General features: G+C 40.0%; 1 protein-coding gene across 4 annotated transcripts in view; it reads right to left on the reverse strand.

Moving 5' to 3' along the window:
• The window catches only part of MME (membrane metalloendopeptidase), a 94,530-nt gene extending 72,103 nt beyond the window's left edge, over nucleotides 1-22,427 (reverse strand). Inside the window, exons 1-3 of one of the 4 annotated variants that reach the window (XM_037526248.2) lie at nucleotides 22,242-22,427; nucleotides 17,714-17,883; nucleotides 16,957-16,992 (exon numbers count right to left, since the gene is read on the reverse strand). In XM_037526248.2, the coding sequence (XP_037382145.1) occupies nucleotides 16,957-16,992; nucleotides 17,714-17,873 (196 nt within the window). In that variant the 5' untranslated portion in view covers nucleotides 17,874-17,883; nucleotides 22,242-22,427. Of the gene's footprint in view, nucleotides 1-16,956; nucleotides 16,993-17,713; nucleotides 17,884-21,549; nucleotides 21,672-21,707; nucleotides 21,898-22,003; nucleotides 22,062-22,241 lie in introns of those variants that run through there. The other 3 variants (XM_037526250.2, XM_037526249.2, XM_054701002.1) reach the window with 3 other exon arrangements.
• Between the last annotated feature and the right edge of the window lie 691 nt (nucleotides 22,428-23,118).

The following is a 23,118-nucleotide window of genomic DNA, read 5'->3' on the forward strand; positions in this document are numbered from 1 at the left end:
TCTAGTGAGCACTATTAAATTTAGTGCTTATTCACAAACTAAACATTCGATTGTGTTTGGCCCCACATGCTTCTACATTTTTTTTAAATAAATAAATAGCTCTTTTCTATTTTGAAAGACTGGGGATTATGTTAAATCATATGCCATCTCCCAAAAGATTTTTCTCATGGTACAGCATGAAACAATTGAAACTTTTCATTTCATCTCGACCAATATTTTTGAATACCCTTCTATATCAGACACTATTCTGAACTGAATGGCGCATGATGAATAAACAGACATAATCCCTGCTTTCCCTGAGCTTTCAAAATTTTCCTCTGGAACAGGACTGTTTCCAAATTGCACATGAACTCCTACAACATAACTGTATCTAAATATGAAAGTCTCATTTTCAGCCCCCAGATTTACCCAGTATTCAGTTGACAAACACAACTCCAGCTGTCTATGTGACGTGGAAGTAAGAAGTCACTTGCAACAAGTCTGTGAGAGTATGCTTGAATGTGAGCTGACCAGGAATTGAACGAGCATGCTACAGAATGAAGCGATGAGGAAGGGGGAGTCTTAGAAGGTGACAGTGGAAAACCAGCAACTTGGCTAAACAATGACCTCCCAGGGAAGGCCAGTCAGAGGGGGACGTCATTAAAAGAGATCAGATACGAGTTATTCAGAAGAGCTGTTCGCAGAGAGCTGGGGTTGGGAAAGGAAAGCCAGACAGTGGAGATTTTGGTACTAGAGAGCTGGCAGTGCTTACCAGAGTGGGGAGATGGCTGGAAATTCCCCCAAGACAGGAAAATAGTGGGGAAGAGAAATGCGTAAAGAAGCTGTTTCCTTGTTGACCTAGTTCTAGTTTAGGAGGGTAGAATTAGCAAGGTAAATTAAACAACTCAGAAGAGAGTAATTGACTTTACTGCTAGCAGAGGAGATGGATCAGACAGAAAAAGGGCTCAACTTTGGAGAGCTGACAGAGAAACAGAGAAGCAAGAGATCTGACCTACATAAGTGGGACAAAGTCTGATGGAAACACGTCTTTACTGCCATATGCATGTCAGGTGGACTGGGGAATTGCCTCGCCGAGACAACATTGATTTTGTGACCTCGAAATAAGGAACTTGAGAATGTAAATGCAAAATGAATCAACGAAGTATTTAGTCAGCCAATATTTACTGACAACTTACTATGGGCCATGTACCTTGCTAGTTGCTGGAAAGAGAAAGATAAATATGCTGGAAGAGATCGAAACTTAACATTATGTTGGAAAACCTAGACATTGGACAACTAACTACAAGTGAGATGTGAGTTAGGATGCAGTGTGTAGAGTGTGCTGAATGCGGAATCAGCTGGGGGAAGGACAGAAGAGAGCTATTCATGTACTCATTCACATCTTCATTTGGCAAGGAAACAAATATTTGAGTCAGACACTGAACTATGTTCCAGGCAGAGGAGCGGGGTGATAGCTTTAGCCAGAGGCAATCGAAAGAGGACTGAGGCATGGAGCTGCTCTCAGTGGGTGGAGAGGTAACCCTGCCCTGAAGAAAGGGCACAAGATGACTAAAGGATGAAGAATTTAGTTCCCAAAGCTTCAGCACCCAGGAAGGACTCCTGCATGCCTCTGTTTGGTGACAGCCTGATAAGAGGAGTCTGACCTTTATCACCTGTCCAATGAAGGGGATCTTATCATGAGAAAGAGGAATTTACCTTTTTTTAAATTAAACGTTCTCTAAGTTTCTGGTGTGCGTCACTGAAATCAGTGTTTATATACTACATTAAGTATATAAAAATCTAAAAATCCCATTTTATCCCTCACCATGTAATTGTCTCCTTTGTCCCAATTTACCTGTCTCCCCTCCCCACCCCTTCTGGTAACCACTAACTGGTCTTATAGTCCAAGTTTATTTTTGTTTTATTTATTAGTTCATCTGTTTGTTTTCTCTGTACACCAACTATGAGTGAAATCATATGGTGTCTGTCTTTGTCCATCTGGCTTATTTCACTAGGCATAATACCCTCTAGGTCCATCCATGCTGTTGCAAATGGCAGGATTTCATCCTTTTTGATAGTCGAGTAGTATTTTATTGTTCTTTATTCATTTGTCAGTAGATGGCACATGTTTCCAGTTCTTGGCTTTTGTAAATAATGTTGCAATAAACATGGGGGGGGGTACATGTATCTCTTTTATTTTAGCATTTTTGTATTTTTTGAGAAAATAGCCAGGAGTTAGATAACTGGATCATAAGGAATTTTAATTTTTAATTTTTTGAGGCATCTTCATGCTGCTTTCCATAATAGCTGCATTAACTTACATTCCTGCCAATGGTGTATAAGGATATTCTTGTGAAACTGCAGTTTGCCTTGCCCTAGAAATCCTATCACATGCACCTCAGGGGAACAGCTTTCCCTTTATTCCCAATTTTTTATAGCTGGCCACAAAAAATGAACGAAATCATCTCTTTAACACACACCCTTCCAAGTCAACATGCTTTCACAAATGTAGCTTAGACACGTTCTTTCTACAAATGCAGACAAGAGTCCGTGGATCACAGATGTTAAGCTGTCTGATGACCGCTCCTGCCTCGTGGCACCATTTAATGGTCATATGTTTAGGTGGAAGATGGAGTCTTAGACCATTAACAGTGCAATGAGTTGTGCAACTTCTGAAACTAACTCGAAAGTGTATTTCCAGGTAACCCACAGAGACGCAATGTTAGAAAAGCAATGACAACTGCAGGTACCCCCCCACTCCACTCCACCACCCCTGCCCCGAGCAAGGATTTTGTTCCCGACACCTTGCACAATAAAGTTTTCTTACAGTAAATTATCACCCTCTTGTTATATATAAACGTTCAAGACATACAGGCACTGTAACAGAAACTTAAAATATTCTGATATTGGTTTCTGTTTCCTATTACTACACTTATATTAAAAATGACTTTTTTACTCACTTAGAGTCAGACAGATAGGCAATATCTGAAAATTGTTGAATTTCTCACACATAATTAGATTTTCTTATGTTAAATAAAGCAAGGCAAAACACACACACACACACACACACACACACACACACAGAGCAATTCAATTCCTTCCTCCTACATTTTTTAAATTAACAGGTGTTGTGGCTGATGACTGAGGGAAAAGCAATATCCCTGACTTGTGTTGGCATACAAAATGAGTGAGCTGTTCCTGTCTCAGTAATAGTTTTCTTCTATATAAAATGTATATTATTTACATAGACTGCACTCAGGTAGAACAGTTCTGCCCAAGTCCAGTGAGACTGAATCCTATTTTAGATAGCCTACAAGGGCTCAGCAAAAAAGGATTTCTCAACTAAGAGCCAGGGCAAAAAACTACACAGGGATGAGGACCAGTAGGTGCTGTTCCCAAAGGGCTGTACCAGCAGACAGCGTGTAGTGAGCCAAGAAATTTCTCCGGGGTCTGACAAAAGGGGATGAGGTCAAGAGCTAAGCTAGATTTCAGTCCCACAAGACAGGGGAGGAAGATCAGAAACTCAGTTTCCAGAACTGGGAAGTGAGCCAGAGCGTGACAAGGGACAAGGCAGGAACCCTCTTACTAGAACAAGGGTCACAGGCAGTCACCAGGAGCTGACTGGAGAAGGCTCCGGAACTTCTGGCTGTGACTGTAGTGACTGCCTGAGCCTGGATGGGGCTGACCCTGCTGGGGGACCCTGCAAGGAACTCAACCGCAGCGTGTCAGCTTTCCTGACCTTCTCACTGTTTTCCTTGTCCTCATCTTATTACCCCATAGTTTAAATACATCAAAGAACACTTCACAGCATCTACTGCTATCACATTCTCTTTTAAAAGATTTTTGTTTGCCTGGATATCAGTTTAAGGGGACTTACAAGGTTTCATTTGAGCCCTTCTTAACATACTGTCATATCATTGCAACCAAAGCTGATAAACAGCACTTTGAGAAATGTATTCTTCAGATAATGACTTCCCACATATCGGTCACTTTATTTGATTCACTCAAATATAATGAAATTATTTCTCTAAACAAATACGCTATTAATATTTTCCTCCTTTGTTTGTAAGTTAGTGAAATCATTAATTGCCATATACAAGCACTGGAGATAGTAAGTTCATTTTGATTTTAGACTGGCAGATGCATCAAAAACATCCTAATTTTCTTCAGCTAATTTATACCAGAAAATTCAGCCAAATGGATTAAACAAAAGTATTTTAAATGCTTATTTATTTCTTTTTTGGAAGTATTTTAAATAACTGTTGGATCCTTAAGCATATTTTATTACAAGTCTTTCCTGATTTGGGAGGTTTTCAAATAGGAATTTCTTTGACGTTCAGGAAAGCCTCGGTTAACGAAAGAGAATACTTACGAGATATGCCCCGTCATTTTATAGTCTGCCTGCTTGTTTGTGCTTTAAGCATCAACATAGAGAAGTGATCCACACTGGCTAGTGGTTACCTGCTAATTGACTTCAATTTGACTTCCAATCACCTAGCCTGTGCTGTGGACCGAATCTTTTTTTATTGGCTTCACAGTGAAGGTGCTACTTAATCCTAACCTGAATAAAGTAATTTCTAGATCAGATGGCACATTCAGTGATTCTAGAATCTTACTCTTGTCAGCAAACATTTACCTCCATTCAGAAGGGTAACTCCTGCAAACCTATCTCTGGAGAGAGGGAAAGTAAGGGTATTGGGTTGTGACAGGAAAAAAAGAGTAGCTTTTCTGGAATAATCTTAGACAAGAAAGCATGACTGTCTGAAACCTTAAGTCATCCTTTAGCTCTCTGATTTAACTAACTGGAACCCCTTTTCAAACTCTTTCCCTCCTGCTATATATAACTCCACAACACTGAAGTCAAAGCTGGCCAGTATCACCTCAGGTAGTATCCAAACCATTCCTCTCCATTGTGCTGGTTCAGGCTTCTGCCAGTTGACCACTCCAGCCTCCACTACCTTCACTCTGTCAGCTACTGACTTCCTAGGCATTCATCTCTGTTTACTAAAAACTCTGACAAGTCACTCACAGCTTTCCCTTCCATGAAAGTTCTACCATCTTGCCAGGTAAATTCAGGGTCTATATATACCATCTCTGGTACTCTGTAGGGAAGAATCTCTCAACCTGAACTCTTATGACTGTCACTTCATCCCCACTCCACATGGGTACCTGCATTTTCATGGAAACTTCCTGGTGTTGATATCACTCAACACACTTCTACGTCTAAACTCTTTGACTAGAATAAAGTACTCTACAACATTGATCCTCAGAGGTTGTTTGATTTCTTTATTTCCTGCTCTTCAATTTCATGGAGAACTCTTATTTCATTCATGCCCACACTATTTTTCCTTTGCTTTCTTTTATCTTTTATCCATCATCTCATTTAAACCATCATCTCACCAAAGTATTTCATCCCCATGATTCTGCAATGAACCAACCCTGAATCTATCCATGTGCCTTTCTTTTCCTTCCCTAGTCTATGCTAATATATTTAATAATGTGTTTTATGTGTTTATGGATTAATTTGTTTATTGTCTCTCTATTTTATTGTAATTTTCTTGAAAGCAGGGAATTCATTTTATTGACGTTTGCATCTGCAGCACCTAGAGCAGTAGTCAATTAATATCTGTTGAAGATAATATCAGTGAGGCTGGGGAAAATCCTACAACTGCTTAATTTGATACCATTTCAAATTATGGCCATCAACTTCAGTAGGGTCATCAATTCTGTGCACGATCTTTCTAGATGGCCTGGTTAACCTTCCCTTCTCCTTGCTTCGCACTCACTCTGCCTTCAATATTTCCCTTACTTACTTTCTCTACAAGTACAATTCCAGGGGCATATTTTGTCTCTTGCTTCACAAAGAAAGTTGAAGCAACTAAATGACTTACTTACTATTCTTCCCAGTCTCCAAACATAATTGCTTCCAAACTGTCGCTGTCCCTATCCCCCCTGATAAGAGAGGAAGCATACTTTTCTTGGTTAAGAGCATGCCCTTCTCTGAATATATCCAATCATATGTCCCCAGGAGCAAGATCCAGCAATTTCCCCACCTTCCACCTGAATGTTGAACCTCTTCCCCTCTGCTTTCATTTCTTATTTTACCCAAACTCTCAGCTGCATCTAAGTGCAACATCAATCTCTCATTTTACTAACATTTGAACATTTTCTTTCTTTCACTTTGGTGATTTCACACTTTACTGATTTTTCTTTTACTCCCTGACTGTTCCTTCTCAATCTCTTTTGGAAATTTAAACCACATGCTCCATATCATATGCTAATGAGTTTAATCCTTATTTCTAACCCTAACTTCTCTGAGCCTCTCTACATGGAAAACTCACCAGAATCACAAATATTTTTCACTGCATTGTCCCCAGTTCTTCATTGAAGAACTGCATTGAAGCCAGTTCTTCTTATGTGTTCCCTGGCTCAGGAATGCCAACACTTATTACCCAGCTTCCCAAGCCAGAAATTTGAATTATACCATTACTTTCATTACCTCACATATGTATATAAATACATTAACTTAAAAACCCTACCTCCTAATTATTTCTCAAATCCATCCATTTTCTCCATCCTATTACCATTTAAACACAGCAACCACTAGTTCTCATCCAGGTAAATGGGCAATATCGCAATTTCCTGCCTACAGTTATGCTTTAGTCATAGTCACTGATCCTTCTCAACATTATGATCAAGTCACGCTTCATTTAAAATCTTTTCTTCTGTAACTTCCACATCTGATTAATGGAAGGTCCAAACACGTTAACTTGGACTACAAGATTCAAATCTTGGATATCTCCTGTGCCACTGTTCAAAATTCCCCTTTCTCTTCCTCATACATACCCTCTATGACTCAGCCCTAGAGCTATTCTTTCCATTCTCAAATCTTTCAAGCTCTCTGTCCCACCTGATATTATTCTCTTGGATGAATAAATCTTTGCCTTCACTTTCCTGTCTGGGCTAGACAGCAGGCAAGGTTGAGAATGACACACCTTTGCTTAAAGTCCTTTAGAGGCTTCCTGTAACATACTATTCATTCCTATAGACAACCCACATAGCATACAAACTTGAGTCTGTTTACTTATCCAGCATCATGCTTTGTGTCCTGGTGCTTCCCATGTTACCATCCAGCAATATCAACCACTTGCAGATTTTAAGGTCATCAAGTCCTCACTTGCATTTTTTTAAAAGATTTATTTATTTATTTTATACAAGAACTGGGATACAGGCCAGAGCATGGGAGAGTGAGAGGATTCACCAGAGACAGAGCGGGGAACAGAACAGGCAGACTGACGAAATACACTGCTGAGGGGAGCAGCGGGCATGACAGGAGAGGTCTGCAGTGCCATGGGGACCCTTGCCGGCCAGCCGGGATCGAATTGGTGCTGCAGAGGCTGCGGACAGCTTCACAGCGCGGCACTCAACTGCCTGTGCCACCAGGGGAGGCCTCTCATTTGCATTTTCATCCATTTATGTACACGCTGTCTTCTGCTCCACAAGTCTGATATCCCTCCAGATTCAATGGGTGAAATTTCCTGTTGGGAATGCTTTCCTGGTCCTGTTACGGTCACTGAGCCTATTCCCATGATTGACGTGGTTTAAGTATTCCTTTCTCAGAGTGCCCTTAGCACTCTCTGTTTACTGGGGTCATAGCATGTATCCAAGCCATCTGGTAATTTGTTCAATGGTCTATTATTATTGGTCTATTATGCTGACCAGACCATCACTTTCCTGAGGGCACAGGGTATCTCAGTTCATATCCCTATACCTAGAAAAGTACTCAACATTGAGAAGGTGCTCAGTGTTTGATTATGGAATTTGGATTAGTGACTATAGAAAAAAATGAATGAAAGAACAGATGAATGAGTAGATGGCTAAGGGAATGCTGTCCTGATGTCTGAGTGAAAACAATCATACACTTATTATACTGGGAAAGTTCAGGAGGTATTGGTTCAACTCATTCATTATTTGCAGAAAACCAGACCCACCATCCTACCTACTCTGGCTTAGATTTTACTGAATACTGAGTCTGAAATTGCACCTGTTAAGAGCAGTCAGTTGGTTAATATATGCCTTCTTCTTAAAATGCCAATCTCCAGGATATCCCTATAACCTTAACATCAATTTATTAAATTGCCTTTCCTCCTAACACTGTTCTAACAGAGACCAATCCCCTGAAAGAGTAAGAAATTTGTGTTGCAGGGAGGAGAGAAGGTCTAGCATGGGTCGACCAATTATCCTAATAATCGATAGCTGAGAACCACTATTCTACTCTTATTCAATGCTTCAAATGTCATCGTGCACACCACTCTCCTGGGGACTTTACTAAAAATGTGACTGCAAATCCAATAGGTCTGAGGTCTAAGAATTTGCAAATTTGCAAGATCCAAGCTGCTATTGCTGCTGTTGCTGTTACTTATCCATGAACTGCACTTTGAATAGCAAGGATCTAGCCATTCTGCTCTTGCTATGGCCTCTGCCTTATTTACTGTTAGGGATTTATCAGTGGGGAGGAAAGAGACAACACCGAGGGTGTGCTGGGGGGGAACTGAACAGCTTTGTGTTCAAATCAAGGTGAGCCTGCAGGTAGTTTTGCTTTACAGGAAACATGGATCCAAGTGCCCATTTCTAATTATGCTCATTTTAACTGATTCACAGGCTGAACTGTTGCTGCTGCCTTTGCTAAGATAGAGAACAACAAAGAAAATGTTAACAAAAGATGATGTAATTTTACTGGAGAATATTTAAATGTACCTCTCTTTCTCTCTCCCTTTCTCTTGTCTCTTTTCCACAACTTTCTCTTAAAAAAAAAGACTACTTTTTGATTCTCAATAAATAGGTTTAAATAGTGCATTTGTAACTTTCATGAAAGAAGTGGACTAGATCCATGCATTACACTTATGGTGCATCTCCCTGATGGATGTGTAACATGAAATGGGTTCTTTGCTGTTTCTCTGTAAAATGAGACCCTTTTAATTCCAATTTTGTAGATAATGAAAATGAAATGCAGAAAGCTTAGCTGACTTAATTAGGATCATATACTAGCAACACAGGATGTGGCCAAAACCTACATCTTAGTTCTCCCATGCTAAGTGGGCTTACTGGAAGAAGAAGAAGTAATCTTTTAAAAGAGTATGCCTTAATTATTCATAACACTTGCATATCTTTGCAACAAAGTTTACTATTTAACAGACTTTCTACTGCACATATGGCATTTATCTATATTCTATTCATCCAACCATTAATCAACATTCTCCCTAGTTATTATACGTTCCTATATAGTTCATAATTCCTAAAAGAATGCAGAGTTGCTTTATAGGGATGCATAAAATAAAATAAACTCATATACACTCAGTGTGAAAGAAAAAGGACAAGAGGGCCTCCCTGGTGGCACAGGGGTTAAGACGCAATCTATGAAGCTATCCGCAGCCACTGCAGCATGAGTTCGATCCCAGGCCAGGGAGCTACCCACATGGCTTCTCCTGTCTGGCCTGCTGCTCCCCTCAGCAGTATATTTCAGTCATTCTGCCTGTTCTGCTCCCCACTCTGTCTCTGGTGAATCCTCTCACCGCCCCCCCACCTCTGGCCTGTACCCTAGTTCTTGTATACATAAATAAATCTTTAAAAAAAATAGAAAGAAAGAAAAAGGACAGGAATAATGTTAATAAATCAAATGCATGCAAAGAGATTTTATAATTACGGATTAAAAACAAATTTTACTCATTACTTTCTAGTAGGCAAAAGATGAACAGGGAAACATTTCACAGAACCTGTATGAAAAGCCAACACTCTTTTCCAGAAGCAGGATTATCTCTGATAACCACTCTGTGGCAGACCCAGTGGTCTGGCTGTGACTCAGATATGCTGGTCTGCCTAACCCCACTGGACCACATCCATCTGTGACATCCTCTGAAGGTGAAACTGCCTGGGGCATGCCAACAATGCTCCCAAGGTCTAATTCTGAAAGATTTTTAACTCCCTGGTTGATTTACAATTTCCACAGACTTTTCATCAATATAACCCTAACATAGTCAAATAATAGGTGCTCACTCAAACTGAGAAGTTTGAGTTAATTTATTGAGCAAAGATTTGACAGGCAGTGTAAAGTACACATAATCATTTTAAATGGTGAAAATGGGAATCAATGGGCTCAACATTTAATAGCCAGCATAAGATCAAAGTATAAGAAATTTACTTATAAATGGACATTGGAGAGATGGGAAAAAGAAATGAAGGAGGGTTTATTTTGCTTTTTAACCACCTTATTGAGTTATAATTTGCAGGCCACAAAATTCACCTAATGATTTTACATAAACTTATAAAGCCATGCAACCATGACCACAATGGAACTTGAGAATACTGTCATTATTTCAGGAAGTTTCTTTCAGTCCATAAGAAGCCATCCCAGCCCCAGGCAGCAGCTATTTTGTTTTCGGCTTTTATTGTTTGACCTTTTCTGGAAATGTCATATGAATAAATGATATAATATGGAGTCTTTTGTGTCTGGTAAATTTCACTTCATAATGTTCTTGAAGTTGACCCATATTCTTGTATGTATCATCATGGGTTCATGTCATTGTGATGTAGTAATCCCATTGACAGCTACTCCACCCTTTGCCTACTCACCTGTTGTTAGGTCACATCCACATTTGGGGTATTACAAATAGTCATGACGTAAACATTCATATCGAAAGCCTTTGTGAAAAAATATGTTTTCGTTTATCTGAAGTAAAAACACCTAGGAATGGAATTGTTGGATTGTGTGGAAAACATGTGGGTAACTTCTCATAAAAATTGCCACTCCTTTTCAAAGTTTTCACATTTTGAGCTGTGCTACGCCGAAATATTTTACATTCCCACCAGCAGGGTATAGGGGCTCCAGTTTTTCCACATCCTCACCAACCCTTAGCGCTGCCTCTCTCTTCAGGCAGGTAAGGGGTGTTTTGAACAGAGTGAATTTATTCCAGTTTTCAGTCAGTCTTAAAGTGGATCTAAACCAGGCCCATCAGCCTCCCCACTCCAACCCTCCCATTACCCCACAAGATATCTTCTTCTCAGAATGGTGTCAGAGAACAATATTTTTCAGGATTCAAGGACTTGTGCAAATTTCCCTGTAGAATGTTTTTAAGTCCCCATTTTTCAATTTCCCCTAAGTAATCTAAGAATTTTTATGAACTTGAGTTTCATATTATATCAATGGCATATTTACAAAGCACCTGACCACCTCATGGATTTGATGGGGAGTAGGGTAGAGTAAGACATTCCCACTAAAGGTCCCTCCCCATAGTTGTCACTCTACAACATTGTGTGTAAAGCTGGGGTCCTCATTCCACCCTGAGCTAGTTTCCATTCACTGTCCTTTACATGCAGGCACTTTTTGCAGCTGTAAAACAAACTGTTAAATTCCAAATAATTTTTTCAAACATTGCTCATTTTCTTTCCCTTTAACTACTTAAGTCAGCTTATCGATGTTTTCTGTACTTTGACCATGCTTTAAAAATATGATAGGGCCTCCCTGCTGGTGCAGGCGGTTTAGCCCAGCGCTGTGAAGCTGTCCGCAGCCTCTGCAGTGCCGGTTTGATCCCCACTGGCCTCGGAGCAACCCAGATGGCAAGCAGACCTCTCCTGTCTCTTCCCCTGCTCCCCTCAACAGTGTATTTCATTGGTCTGCCTGTTCTGTTCCCCGCCCTGTCTCTGGCGAATCCTCTCACCCTCCCGCGCATCTGGCCTGTACACTGGTTCTTTTTTTTTTTTAATGTCTTTTTTTTTTTTTAAAGATTTATTTATTTATTTATTTATTTATTTATTTATTTATTTATTTATTTATACAAGCACTGGGTACAGTCAGAAGCACAGGAGGGTGAGAGAATCCACCAGAGCCAGAGCAGGGAACAGAACAGGCAGACTTACAAAATACACTGCTGAGGGGAGCAGTGGGCGGCAGGAGAGGTCTGCGTGCCATGTGGGACCCTCACTGGTGGCCGGGGATCGAACCGGCGCTGCAGAGGCTGCAGGCAGCTTCGCAGCCCAGCGCTCAACCGCTGCACCACCAGGGAAGGCCCTGTACCCCGGTTCTTATATAAATAAAATAAAATCTTTAAAAATAAAAATAAAAATGATAGTACACTAACAGTTGAAAGCTCAAAATTAAAAACAGTGCTCAAATTTTAACTTAAAATTCAAACTGGAAGGTAAGAAAAATGATATATATGTATGTGTGTATCACATAATTGGCTCCCTTTCTGAGAAAGGATTTGATTGACAGATGCTAATTTTAACTGGAGAATTTTTAAAGTAAGCATTGCTACACATTTGTCAGGAGAACTGTGTCAGGGAAGCTGCCCAAAGCAAATCGCCACATCCCACATTTAAATTAAAGAGGTGTGTCTCAGCCTTCTTTCCGCTAAGATACCTGCTGCGCTCTTACTGCCTTAAGGATTTTTTAAAACTTAATTATATAATGAAATAGCCTCATCTCTAATCTGAAAGGTAGTTGCTCTGGGCTGGCAATATTCAGAAAATAGTGTCCGGTCTTTTCTGTTCTTATCTAGTTGTGCTATTTCTCTTCAAGGAGATTTCTAGGTGTTCACCGGCTGAGAATTAGAGACAGTGAGACAGTTTCCCAGTTGCTGCCAGAAAAAGGTGGGCAGGTGATACTTCACCTAGAGTATGACTAGGATCTGGCTTTTGCAGAAATGACCAGACATTTGGAAGTTTCATTTATTTCAAGAGTCGTATCTCAAGTCAGACAAAATTGATAACAAATCAAAATGTGAATATAGTATTCCACCATGCTGAACATATATTTTAAGTGAACAGAATGCCTCTGTTTCTTGTAATAATAATTAACTACTCACTGAAAGTTTGCTTAGTGAGTAGAGACTGAAAGTAAAGGAAATGGGGGCCTCCCTGGTGGCCTAAGGGTTAAGTCTCAGCGCTATTACAGCAATGGACCACTGCTTGAGTTCCATCCCGGGCCAGGGAGCTAACCCACATTTGGCACAGCAGACTTCTGTCTCACCTGCTGTTCCCCTTAACAGTATATTTTAGTAAAATCTACCTGTTTTGCTCCCCACTCTGTCTCTGGTGAATCCTCTCACCCCCACACCTCGGACCTATACCCTCTACACAAAAATAAATAAATCTTTTTTAAAAAGAAAGAGAAAGTATAGAAAATGGATAGTTCTGAGAGGTTTTATCAGGGTTCCATGCGCCTATTAAAGATGTCATAATTGTGCAGTGTAAAACCTTCACGACTATATAGGTTTTGCACTGTCTTGTGAACTGTCCCACTCATGCACCTCAACTTAGCTTCTGAACCCTTAGAGAATCTAGGCACACACTGGTAATATATGTTTCTGTAACCCCCTCAATTTCATGTTGAGTTTGCTAAAATCACTAATGAAGTTGTTCATTGTTCTTGATAAAGTAGCCTGATTCTGGCTCTAAGAGCTATTTATTCTCCTTCTCAGTCTGGATTTAATGATTTCAGCTTTCTGTGCGCCATCTTATGTCTCTTAGCTCCAAGTTCTAGCAGGAGGCAGGTAATCAGTTCTCATAAACTGTATATACAGGTATACAGTTATTAAACACTCGATGGATTCCAGAGGACATTTATCAATGGAGACACTGATAGGTTGTCATAATTGGATACAGAGTGCTACGAGGTACCTGAGGGACACAGATACTGCTAACTATTTCAGAATGCATAGGACAGCTCCCTCCCCACAGCAAAGAATTGTCCAGCCTAAGATGTCAACACTGACACGAAGTTCAGAAACCCTGATTTGAAGCTATGATTCCTCAAAATCTTCTGAGTTCAAAAGGTTGCAATGCAATGGAAGTCTGTTTTAGGATTCAGATTTGCACAGAGAGGTTTGCAAAATCATATACAAGTGTTATAACTCCATGTTTTTGACAATCTTAGGTGGTAAATAAGAGAGGAATAATATTACTCATATTTTAATAATAGGGTTTTGAGCACTGCCTTGACTTGTTATTTGTTAAGTCATCTTTGTTTTATTTTAGGTCTGGTGTAATTGTTCACACTGATGCATTTCCTTTCAAAGTTAATAGTTGATTTAAAGTATGTATTATAAACATCTCTTATGCATATTACAAATATTTAAGTGTATAGTTGCTCTGATGTAAAATAGTAACACCAAACAGATCTCAAAATACACACAGTCATCTGCAATATTTTTGTGTTGGTATGAATTGACTTCTATCTATGACTTCAAAGGATCAAAGAGAAAAGAACACTTGCTGTGACATTTCCTTCCACTGAGAGAAAGATTTTAAGTTAGAACCAACTTTCACTTAAAGTAAGTACCTCGGGGACCTCCCTGGTGGCCTAGGGATATCAGCACTATGGGTCAAGTTCAGTCCCTGGCCAGGGAACTAACCCACATATGGCACAGCAGACCTCTACTGTCTCGCTCGCCACTCCCCTCAGCAGAGTATTTCAGTCAGTCCACATTTTGTGCTCCCCACTCTGTCTCTGGTGAATCCTTTCACAACCCCTCCTCATACCTTTGGCCTACACACCAGTTCTTCTGAGCAAAATAAATAAATAAATAAAAATAATTAAAGTTGCCCTTTAAAAAAAATAAAGCAAGTACATTGGGTATCAAAACCTACTTTCCCAATTCTAATGACTTTCTGTGCTTGGGTTTAATTCTATAATCTATATAGAATTGCTGGAAGATGACTTTATTTTGTTTAAACATCATTTTTTTCCATTTTTCTTTTCTTTTCCTTTCCATCTACTCCACTTTTTTCACTCTCCCTTTCTTTATTATTTATTTCTGCCCAAGATCTCCCCTAGTTTTCTTAATTTGCAACAACTTGTGAAAGTGATAGCTGTGTTTTCTGCGACAGAAAAGGTTTCCTAATCAGCAGCAGACTGGATGTGTCTGTATGGAAGTGGAGACTGTATCCATAAGGGTGAGTTTCCTTCATTTTTCCCCCCTAAGAAGAATAGTATGAATAGGAAGTATGAATAGGAAAGTCTTCTAATGGCTTGTGAGTCAACAAAGCAAAATGAAGGAAAACACAGAGCTATTCAGCCACCTTGTTTACCACTGAAGCTATTTCTATTATATAATTTCTCTGCCAACATGTATTTTTGCAAAGTGTTTTACATTTGGTCTGATTTCTAAGCTACAATTAAAGGATACAGGTTAAATACACTTTAATGAGCTGAGACCTGCCAAACACTATAAAAAGCCAAAGCCATAGCCCTAAAAATTAAAACTGCCAGATTTCAAATACCACATTACCTATTGGGGTGGGTACCATTAAAGGATCTTGCCCAGAACTCTGTGCCAACCTAGACAAAGGACCCGGTTTCTTTAAAGATAAAATTCAAGAAAAAAAGAAAGTTGGAGAAGATAGCATGTAAGACAGCATGTAGATTAGGAGACTTAAGAGACAAGTCAAGTGTTTTAAGAACCAAGAAACTTGGAGATAATTAGAGATACGTGGGAGATTTTCAAAACAGGATAGGTGTGAGCATATCATAGGGCAACTGGTAGAGCGAAAAGAAGAGAAGGTTTTGGGAAAGAGCAAATGGTAACTCTGACAACGTCTCCCAAATCAGGTACGGGGCCCCTGCCTTCTCCCAGCCAAGGTACCTGTAGAGTCATTTCCCTGCAAAATCGTCTCTTCTTTTGTTTCTGGCAAAGCTAGTAGATGGGCAATGCATGTCAGTATGTTGAGCAGAAAATAACTGGTGCTGGGGTCTCCCTGGTGGTGTAAGGGGCTAAGTTTCAGCACTATGAGGCTATCCGCAGCCACCGTAGCACTTCCATACACTTTTCTGGTCCCATCTCTAAACAGTCTGCCTTCTACTCTAATGTCCTCTTAAAGACAGCCCCGTTCTCCTTTCGGGAACTCAAATATTCCTGAGGGCTTCAGCTATACCCTCTGGTGACAGATCCTAAATCCACCCCATCCTGATCTTCTTACACTTCTATTCCGCTGTCTCTTCTCACTTGGTTGTTACCTCTGGCTTAGATCCAACATTTCCAAATTCACATTATCACATCTGTCCCTGAAACAAACATCACATCTCTCCCTAAAACAATCTGTGTTGCTGCTGCCATTCTGAATCCCGTAGGTTTTAAAACTTGGCATTATTTTCAAATTATTCATATCCTTCCATTTAACAAATGAGTTTAACTGCACCATTCAATTTTTCCTTCACACCATCTGTTTTTCCGTCCCACCACTGGCCAGTCTTCTCTGTCACACCTGGATTACAGCAGCAGCCTCGGCCTGGCCGCCCTCACTGGCTTGTCGCTTCTCACTCAATGCCCAGCTTAGCGTTCTCTGGGTCATCTTTCAAGTTTTGCCTTATTTAAGTGTTTTGTTAAGGAAATAAATATCCATTTCTCCTTTATTACAAAATGGAGGCTGAAAATGGATTTTCAAGACTCTTCCTAATGTGCTCCAATCTATCAAGCTTATATTTCTAATTCTCACATGATTTATTCTTGTTGCTCTTTCTCCTTGTTTGGAGAAACATCTCTTTATTAGCTCTACTTCCAAACCCTAGCTCTGCTTCAGTCCCAAGTCTTAACTTCTCCAACTTGCTTTAAATGACTACACACTCCCTTTTAAAGTTTTTACTCCTCTAATGATTACATTGAGAAATGTAATGCTTAATGATATGATGCTCATCATTTCATACATATTGATTTTCTTTCTCTAATTACATGGCAATATCCATAAAGCTAGAGATAGATTTCTCTATTGCTCTACCATATATTCCGGGGCTAAAGAACAAGTTCTTTTGTAGAATAAACAAGTTAATCTACTACCTAAATACGTTTTGTTTTCCTTGTCTGTTAATAAGTGATCTATAATGCATAAAAGCATGAACAAAACAAATGTAGAGATACATTTATTAGCATTTGATTTTTGAATGTTACACATCAATCATAACACTATTAAATTCAAAAATCTTCTTACCTGATTTTATGCAGTCTGATGACTTGCAAATACCATCTAGAAAAAAGAGGGTATATGAATAAATATTTGCAATACATGTTTTCTAATTTCTTCCTATCTTGTATGCTTTTAAAAACTGCCAATTAAATAATCAATTCCTTAAAGTGAGAACTAAAACCTGGATAATACATATGCTTTCAGTAATTAGAAAAAAAATAGAGAGAACAAAATAAGCAAATCCTAAATTTAAAATTTTTACTCTAAACAAAATAATCTATTTATTATATCATCCTTACCCCCTAAGTCCTAGGTTGACTAAATTGAAAGAATCATTTGTTTTAGAACAGTAATCACTTTTCCTCCCAATTAAGAACCAATCCTTTCTAATCCTTATTATGAAAATCTTCTAAGACTCCAATTAGACCTCTTAAATTCCTATGAAGCTCTTTAGAATTTCAATGACACCACAAAAGTTGACTAATTGAAGTTGGCCATAAAATGGTGTATACTTTAGTTAAGTAAAATTATACATTTAAATTCTCATAAAATAACATGATTGCACTGAATATACTTGGCAATTAATAACTTAGCTCAAACATAAAAGATTTGTACTTTAGTCAAAGTTAATTCTTTTGACATTTTGACATATTGCATCCTATAAATGAATCTTTATATCATTGTGTTCTTAACATATTCATTGGGTAGATGGAAAAAGCATAGGATCAAGACTGGTACTTCTTTCTACATTTACGTGTGTGTACAAGGTTGGGGAACTCACCATCATAGGTTGCATAGAGTGCAATCATGGTCACTGCGATGATGGTAAGGAGCAGGACAAGGACAGAGAGACTGATCTCCAATGGTGTCCATCTCTGTTTCTTCCTTGGCTTTGGAGTGTTGATATCAGTTATATCCATCTGACTTTCTGATCTGCCCATCACCTAAAATCTGCCCAAAAAAATGAATTAAGTACTAAAAACAACAAATTAATAAAGATATAAGCAGAATAGCAAATATATACACAGTTTTCCAAATATTTATGGCTACACAAAAGTAAAAGACTAATCTATCTTAAATTAGAAATAAAAATTTTATTGAAAGTGAAAAATTTATTCTGAAAACAGAATAGACAGCCAGATGAATTTGGCAGTTCCTGGTCACAACTTTTTGTGTCTTTTTTTTTTTTTTGGCTATATTTATTTTGAAGATCCAAGCAAAATTAGACAACACTCTATTGAGTACTCACATAGGGTTCCTTCAGCAGTTCAAAGTAAATAATAGCTGCACGATCATTAAGCAAAGTTTTAAACTCACCCTTCTGAACTTTGAATAATGTCAAAGGTGACTTTTATATCTTGCACCAATGGTGACATCCTTTATCAGCTTAGAAATCAATGACTAATAATACCATGACGTTTTTTGACTAAGCAATAATTAGAAATTTGCATAGATAAAAAAAGGGAACAAACACTTGTGGCATTTTCTTTTTAGTGTAGAAACAACTTATTACAGTTTTTAATTTTACAGTTCACAATTTTACCATTCAAAATAATGACTACTGGTGATATCGGTATCTGTTAGCTAGACATGCTGAAAATACTCAAATCAGTGGCCAAAAGTCAGTGCTTCATACCCAAGGATGAAAAATATTAACTATATTTAATTTAAAAATATTAACCATAATTAATGTTTTTTTTTACTCAACTGTAAGAAAAAAAATCATTAAAAATACTATCTTGCAGGTCAGGGCAACAACTAATAGGCTATTTACATAACTTGCTTTTAAAACTATGAATAATATATTGTTCTTCTTCCTCTAATAATAGGTGACATTTACTGACTACTTCCCATGTGTCAGTGACAGGTTTTAGTGCTAGACATGGAGCAATTCATTTTACCCTTGTAAGGTAGATATTAATATTCTAACTTCATACCTTAGGAATGTGGGACTCAGTAGCATTAGGTAACTTGTCCATGGACACACAACTGGTAAGTGTTCTTTACAATGAACACATAGGGTCATTGTTTGAAGTAAACCTGCATCATCGTACAGTAAAAGCTACTTGAGATCTTATTGCAGAATTTCAAGGGAAAAATGAACAGGATATATGCCTAAATATTAAATTTCACTGTGTTTCTTTCAGAGGTCTAGTGATTCTTTATGGGTCATTCATGAACGTTTAGAATAGACAACCTGAGTTTTTCTGCCTGTCTATAGAAAAGGGGTATGATAAATTAACACATTAGCTGTTTATAGCTTCATACAAACTAATTAAATATATAATTAAGTTCCCAAATAAGGGGACTATCCAGAAAGGTTCTTATAGTTAGAAACCTTTATTAAAAACACAAAATTCTCTGAAGGTGTGCTTTGTGGAAATTGAGGCACAGGATAAAATGGAAAGAGAATGTACATTGGAAGTGTGGCTTGGGATATCCAGCAGAGAACCAAGAATTTAATCTTCCCAAGGAGTTATTAATAAGTGAATCACAACTGTTGTATCCCTAAGTTGTATCACAACTATAAGGTTGTGGATACAAAGTCTTCAGCACGCTGTCCCCTTGATTACATGAGGCTATAACCAAGGACAGACTATCAAATAAAAATATTTTATTAGCCCATGAAAAACCTGTCTACTCAATAAATGGAACATAATGTACCCGAATGTTAAAATGTCTTACTTAATGGTTATGTAACTCATGTTGGCTCAGTCTCACAGCCTCTGGGGTTATGATATGGAATTGCATTGATCGGGAGTCCTTGTAGTTTTAATGGGGTGGTGGTTGGGGAAGAAAAGATGGGAACAAATTTAATACTTGGACACCATACAGAGAGGTAAACAATAAAAGGAGAATTTTCTTGGTTTCTCCAGAATATTTTGAGACTGAGATACAGGACATCTGAATATTAATCACATTTGCTCAAATACTTCCCTTTCTTGAGTATTTCTCCCCCTGTTCTAATGATATTTCAGAAGACAACCTAGAGAAACATTTTCTTGGTATAATATGACTCATTTCTGTTATTAGTCTTAGAAATAACAATTCATTTCCCCAGTAGAACTTAGGACAGACACAGGGTTAAATTAAAGTGCTCTTGGGCACCAACCAACTTTCCATCTTCAGGAACACCATAGGCAGGCATGTCTTTCTCCCCTCTGGATTACTTCTCCCTAGATTCTCCTCACCTTCAGACTGGGGCACTAGGAGCTGGGCTGTGCTGGCTCTACACCTAATGTTTCAGAAATTGTTACAGGGAAATGAAGGTCATGGCTAAAGTTGTTTAGTTATTTTATGTGTAGCAATAGAATATCATTTTTGAATCACCTGCAAACTTTTTCTATCTGCTCTTCTTCGTAAATGTTTTGCAGTTTTCAAAGAAGTCTTTTGCTCCCAAGTAGCACTTTTCAGAAGCACACAGCAAAGGAGAAATGATTCAAGTGCAACCTCCTAATTAAGTTTGTTATTCATTTCCAGTTAATTTCGGCCAAGTCACTTTTCTAATAGGGCTCAGAATCTTGAACTTCAGGAAGAAACATCACCAATTCCCATATATTTAAATACTCAACTTGACCACATCTAACCCCACTTTAGAGGCAGAGGAAATGGGACACAAGTACATACAAAAATACTATATATATATATATATATATATATATATATATATAAAGTTGTAGTCTCATTGAAAGCAGAATATGCTGTAATATATCTACATTCTCAAAATATTGCACCTTAAGTGGAGATGTGTGAGAAGCTTAAACCACAAAGTAGACGCTTTCACAGATGGAGCGACTAGAGAATAACTGATTCCTTAAAGGGAAGTCTCTTCACCCAAGCCATGTTCTATCTTCACAGCACATTACTAGATTCAAATTTCTGCAAGTCCCTGACAGCACACTGTGCAATGACAGTTTGTATTATGGAAACTGAGGCACAGCAAGCAGGAGAAACAGGTTCTATATTTAGACTGTAGCTGAAGAAGCTGAGGAGAAATCGCCTCCCTGTTTCACCCACATTAATTTGCAGGTGTTCCCTGGGCCTGATATGTGGAGTTCTCACAAAGTCCCAACCACATTACTCCCATAAGCAGTGTGGCTCTACAATCAGAGAAACAGCACCGAGGCCAAGAAACAACTGGATATTTTTTTCCTTTTAAGTTCTAACACCCGACAGTAATGCAAAAGAGTGAAGAAGCAACACGCCTCCATAGCAGATCTGCCGACTAGCAGCTTCCAAATGCTGACATTGCAACTCAGGTTCTACTTTCCAGTTTAATAAAATTACCGTTTACATTATATATAGGGAGGAACAGACTTGATCAAGGCGCCAAAGAGCAGTGTTCGGTTGCAAAGAGCCGTATTTTCAAAGAATACAAACAGAGATCGATTCATTAATGAACTTTGCTATACAAAATAACTCGTCCCTACTCCCGCCAACCAACCCTGGTGTGATTTAAGCCCTCTCTCAGCATAAATTATATAATAGGAAACTAAGGTTCGGAGCAAGATGAAGAGGTGGGATAATGAAGAGATCTTTAGATTAGGAAAAGTAAAAATAGAAAAGTGAATTACCAAGGAGGAAAAAAATTCGACAGAAACCAAAATGAAAACAAACCTTGCTTTAAAAAAATAAAAATCAGTGTCTGTGCAGCGGAATGGCAAATTCCCAGCCCCCAAATCAGCCCCGAAGGATTTTGGTAGCGCGATCTCCGAAGCAAACATAACTCCCCAGACTGAAGCTACCGGGCGCTATGGAAATGAACCTGACCTCACCTGCGGAGCCCTCCAGCGGTCACCCCACTCCGTCCTCACTCTCCAGATCCCAGCGGCGGCTCCTTCCAAGGGCACGCCTCCCTCGCCCCCGGCTGCAGGGTCCCGGGCGCTCGGGGCCCTTAGATCGCCCGGGACTGGAGCAGAGGAACCAGTTTCCTGCGCCCCCCAGAACAGCTGCTCCCTTGGCCCGCGGTGCCCTCCGCGTGCGTCCCACCCACTCCCAGCCCCCAGGCTCTCGCGCCCTTCGGACCCTGGTCCCTCCGCTCCAGGTGCCGGCTTGTTCTCCCGGGACTCACCAGTGGGATTCGGGAGAAGTTGGAGGCTGCAGAGCAGACACGTCCCGACCAATGAGCGCGCGGGGCCGGGCGGCTGGGTGCCTGGCGCGCGCCGGTCAGTCCGTGCGCCCCCGGGCGCGCCCGGAGGGGCGCCGCGCCCAGGTCTGGCTCCTGCGAGGTTCCGGGCCCGCTTCGGCCCGGTCCCGGAGGCGCGGGGGAACCCGGGCATCCCCTGCCCCCCGCCCCCGGAGACACTCACCGTGGCCTCGCGGTGGATCCCGCGCGGGGAGTTGGGCGCTGCTCCCGCCTGCGCTCGGTCCAGCTTCGCCACTTACACATCCCCGCGCGCCCCGCTCACCCCACCTCCGCCTCGCCGCCGCAGGACCCGCGAGACGAGCAGTTCCCTGGGTGACCTGAAGGTTTCCGCTGGGTCTCCCCAACCCTGTCACGTCCTGCGAAGGGGACGAGGGAGGGGGCGGTGGGGGGGCTGTAGGAGAAGCCCCCGCCCTTCGTTCGCCCTGCACACCCTTCCCAAAAGAGCTTTGCCAAACATTCTTGGAATTGCTTAGCTTCGGGGCTTCAAGAAAACAATGCGTTGCCTCTGAGGATTCCGAAGTGCTCTTGCAGGTTCTGTTTCTCTCTAGTTGACCTGAGACAAAACCATTTTCTCACCCTCTTCATTTTGCGTCGTTCTCCCTCTCCAGGGTCTTTCCTTCCTCTAAGCTTCCTTCCTTTTTCTTGTTTTCTCTCCCTCTCTCCTTGTCTTCTTCCTTCCTCCTCCTCCTTTGCTTTCCCGCTCATCTCTTTCTTCCTTTCCTTTCTTTTTCTTGGTCTAAGCAATTATGATTTCAAGAGCTCCACTCTACTGAACTCTCCACTTCCACCTCCTGACTAGGGAGGCTTGTAACGTGTGTACCTGAGAGGTTGGGATGGGAGTGAATAGAGCGGGAGAAAAATAAGCTGAAGTGTGTGTCTGCTGTACCTACTAAAATTAGCTGTAACTTGTCTGGACCCCTGTCATTTTAATGCAGCCAAGCCACACATCATTTTCGTGTAGGATTTGTGATTCTTTCCCAGGAAGTTAAAAAAGCAAGAAAATTTTTTTTTTGCACAAAAATGCTTTTTGCTATTCCTTT

This window comes from Talpa occidentalis, unplaced genomic scaffold (genome assembly GCF_014898055.3).
Source record: "Talpa occidentalis isolate TD23 unplaced genomic scaffold, MPIMG_talOcc4v2.1 talOcc4.4, whole genome shotgun sequence".
NCBI classification, from domain to species: domain Eukaryota; kingdom Metazoa; phylum Chordata; class Mammalia; order Eulipotyphla; family Talpidae; genus Talpa; species Talpa occidentalis.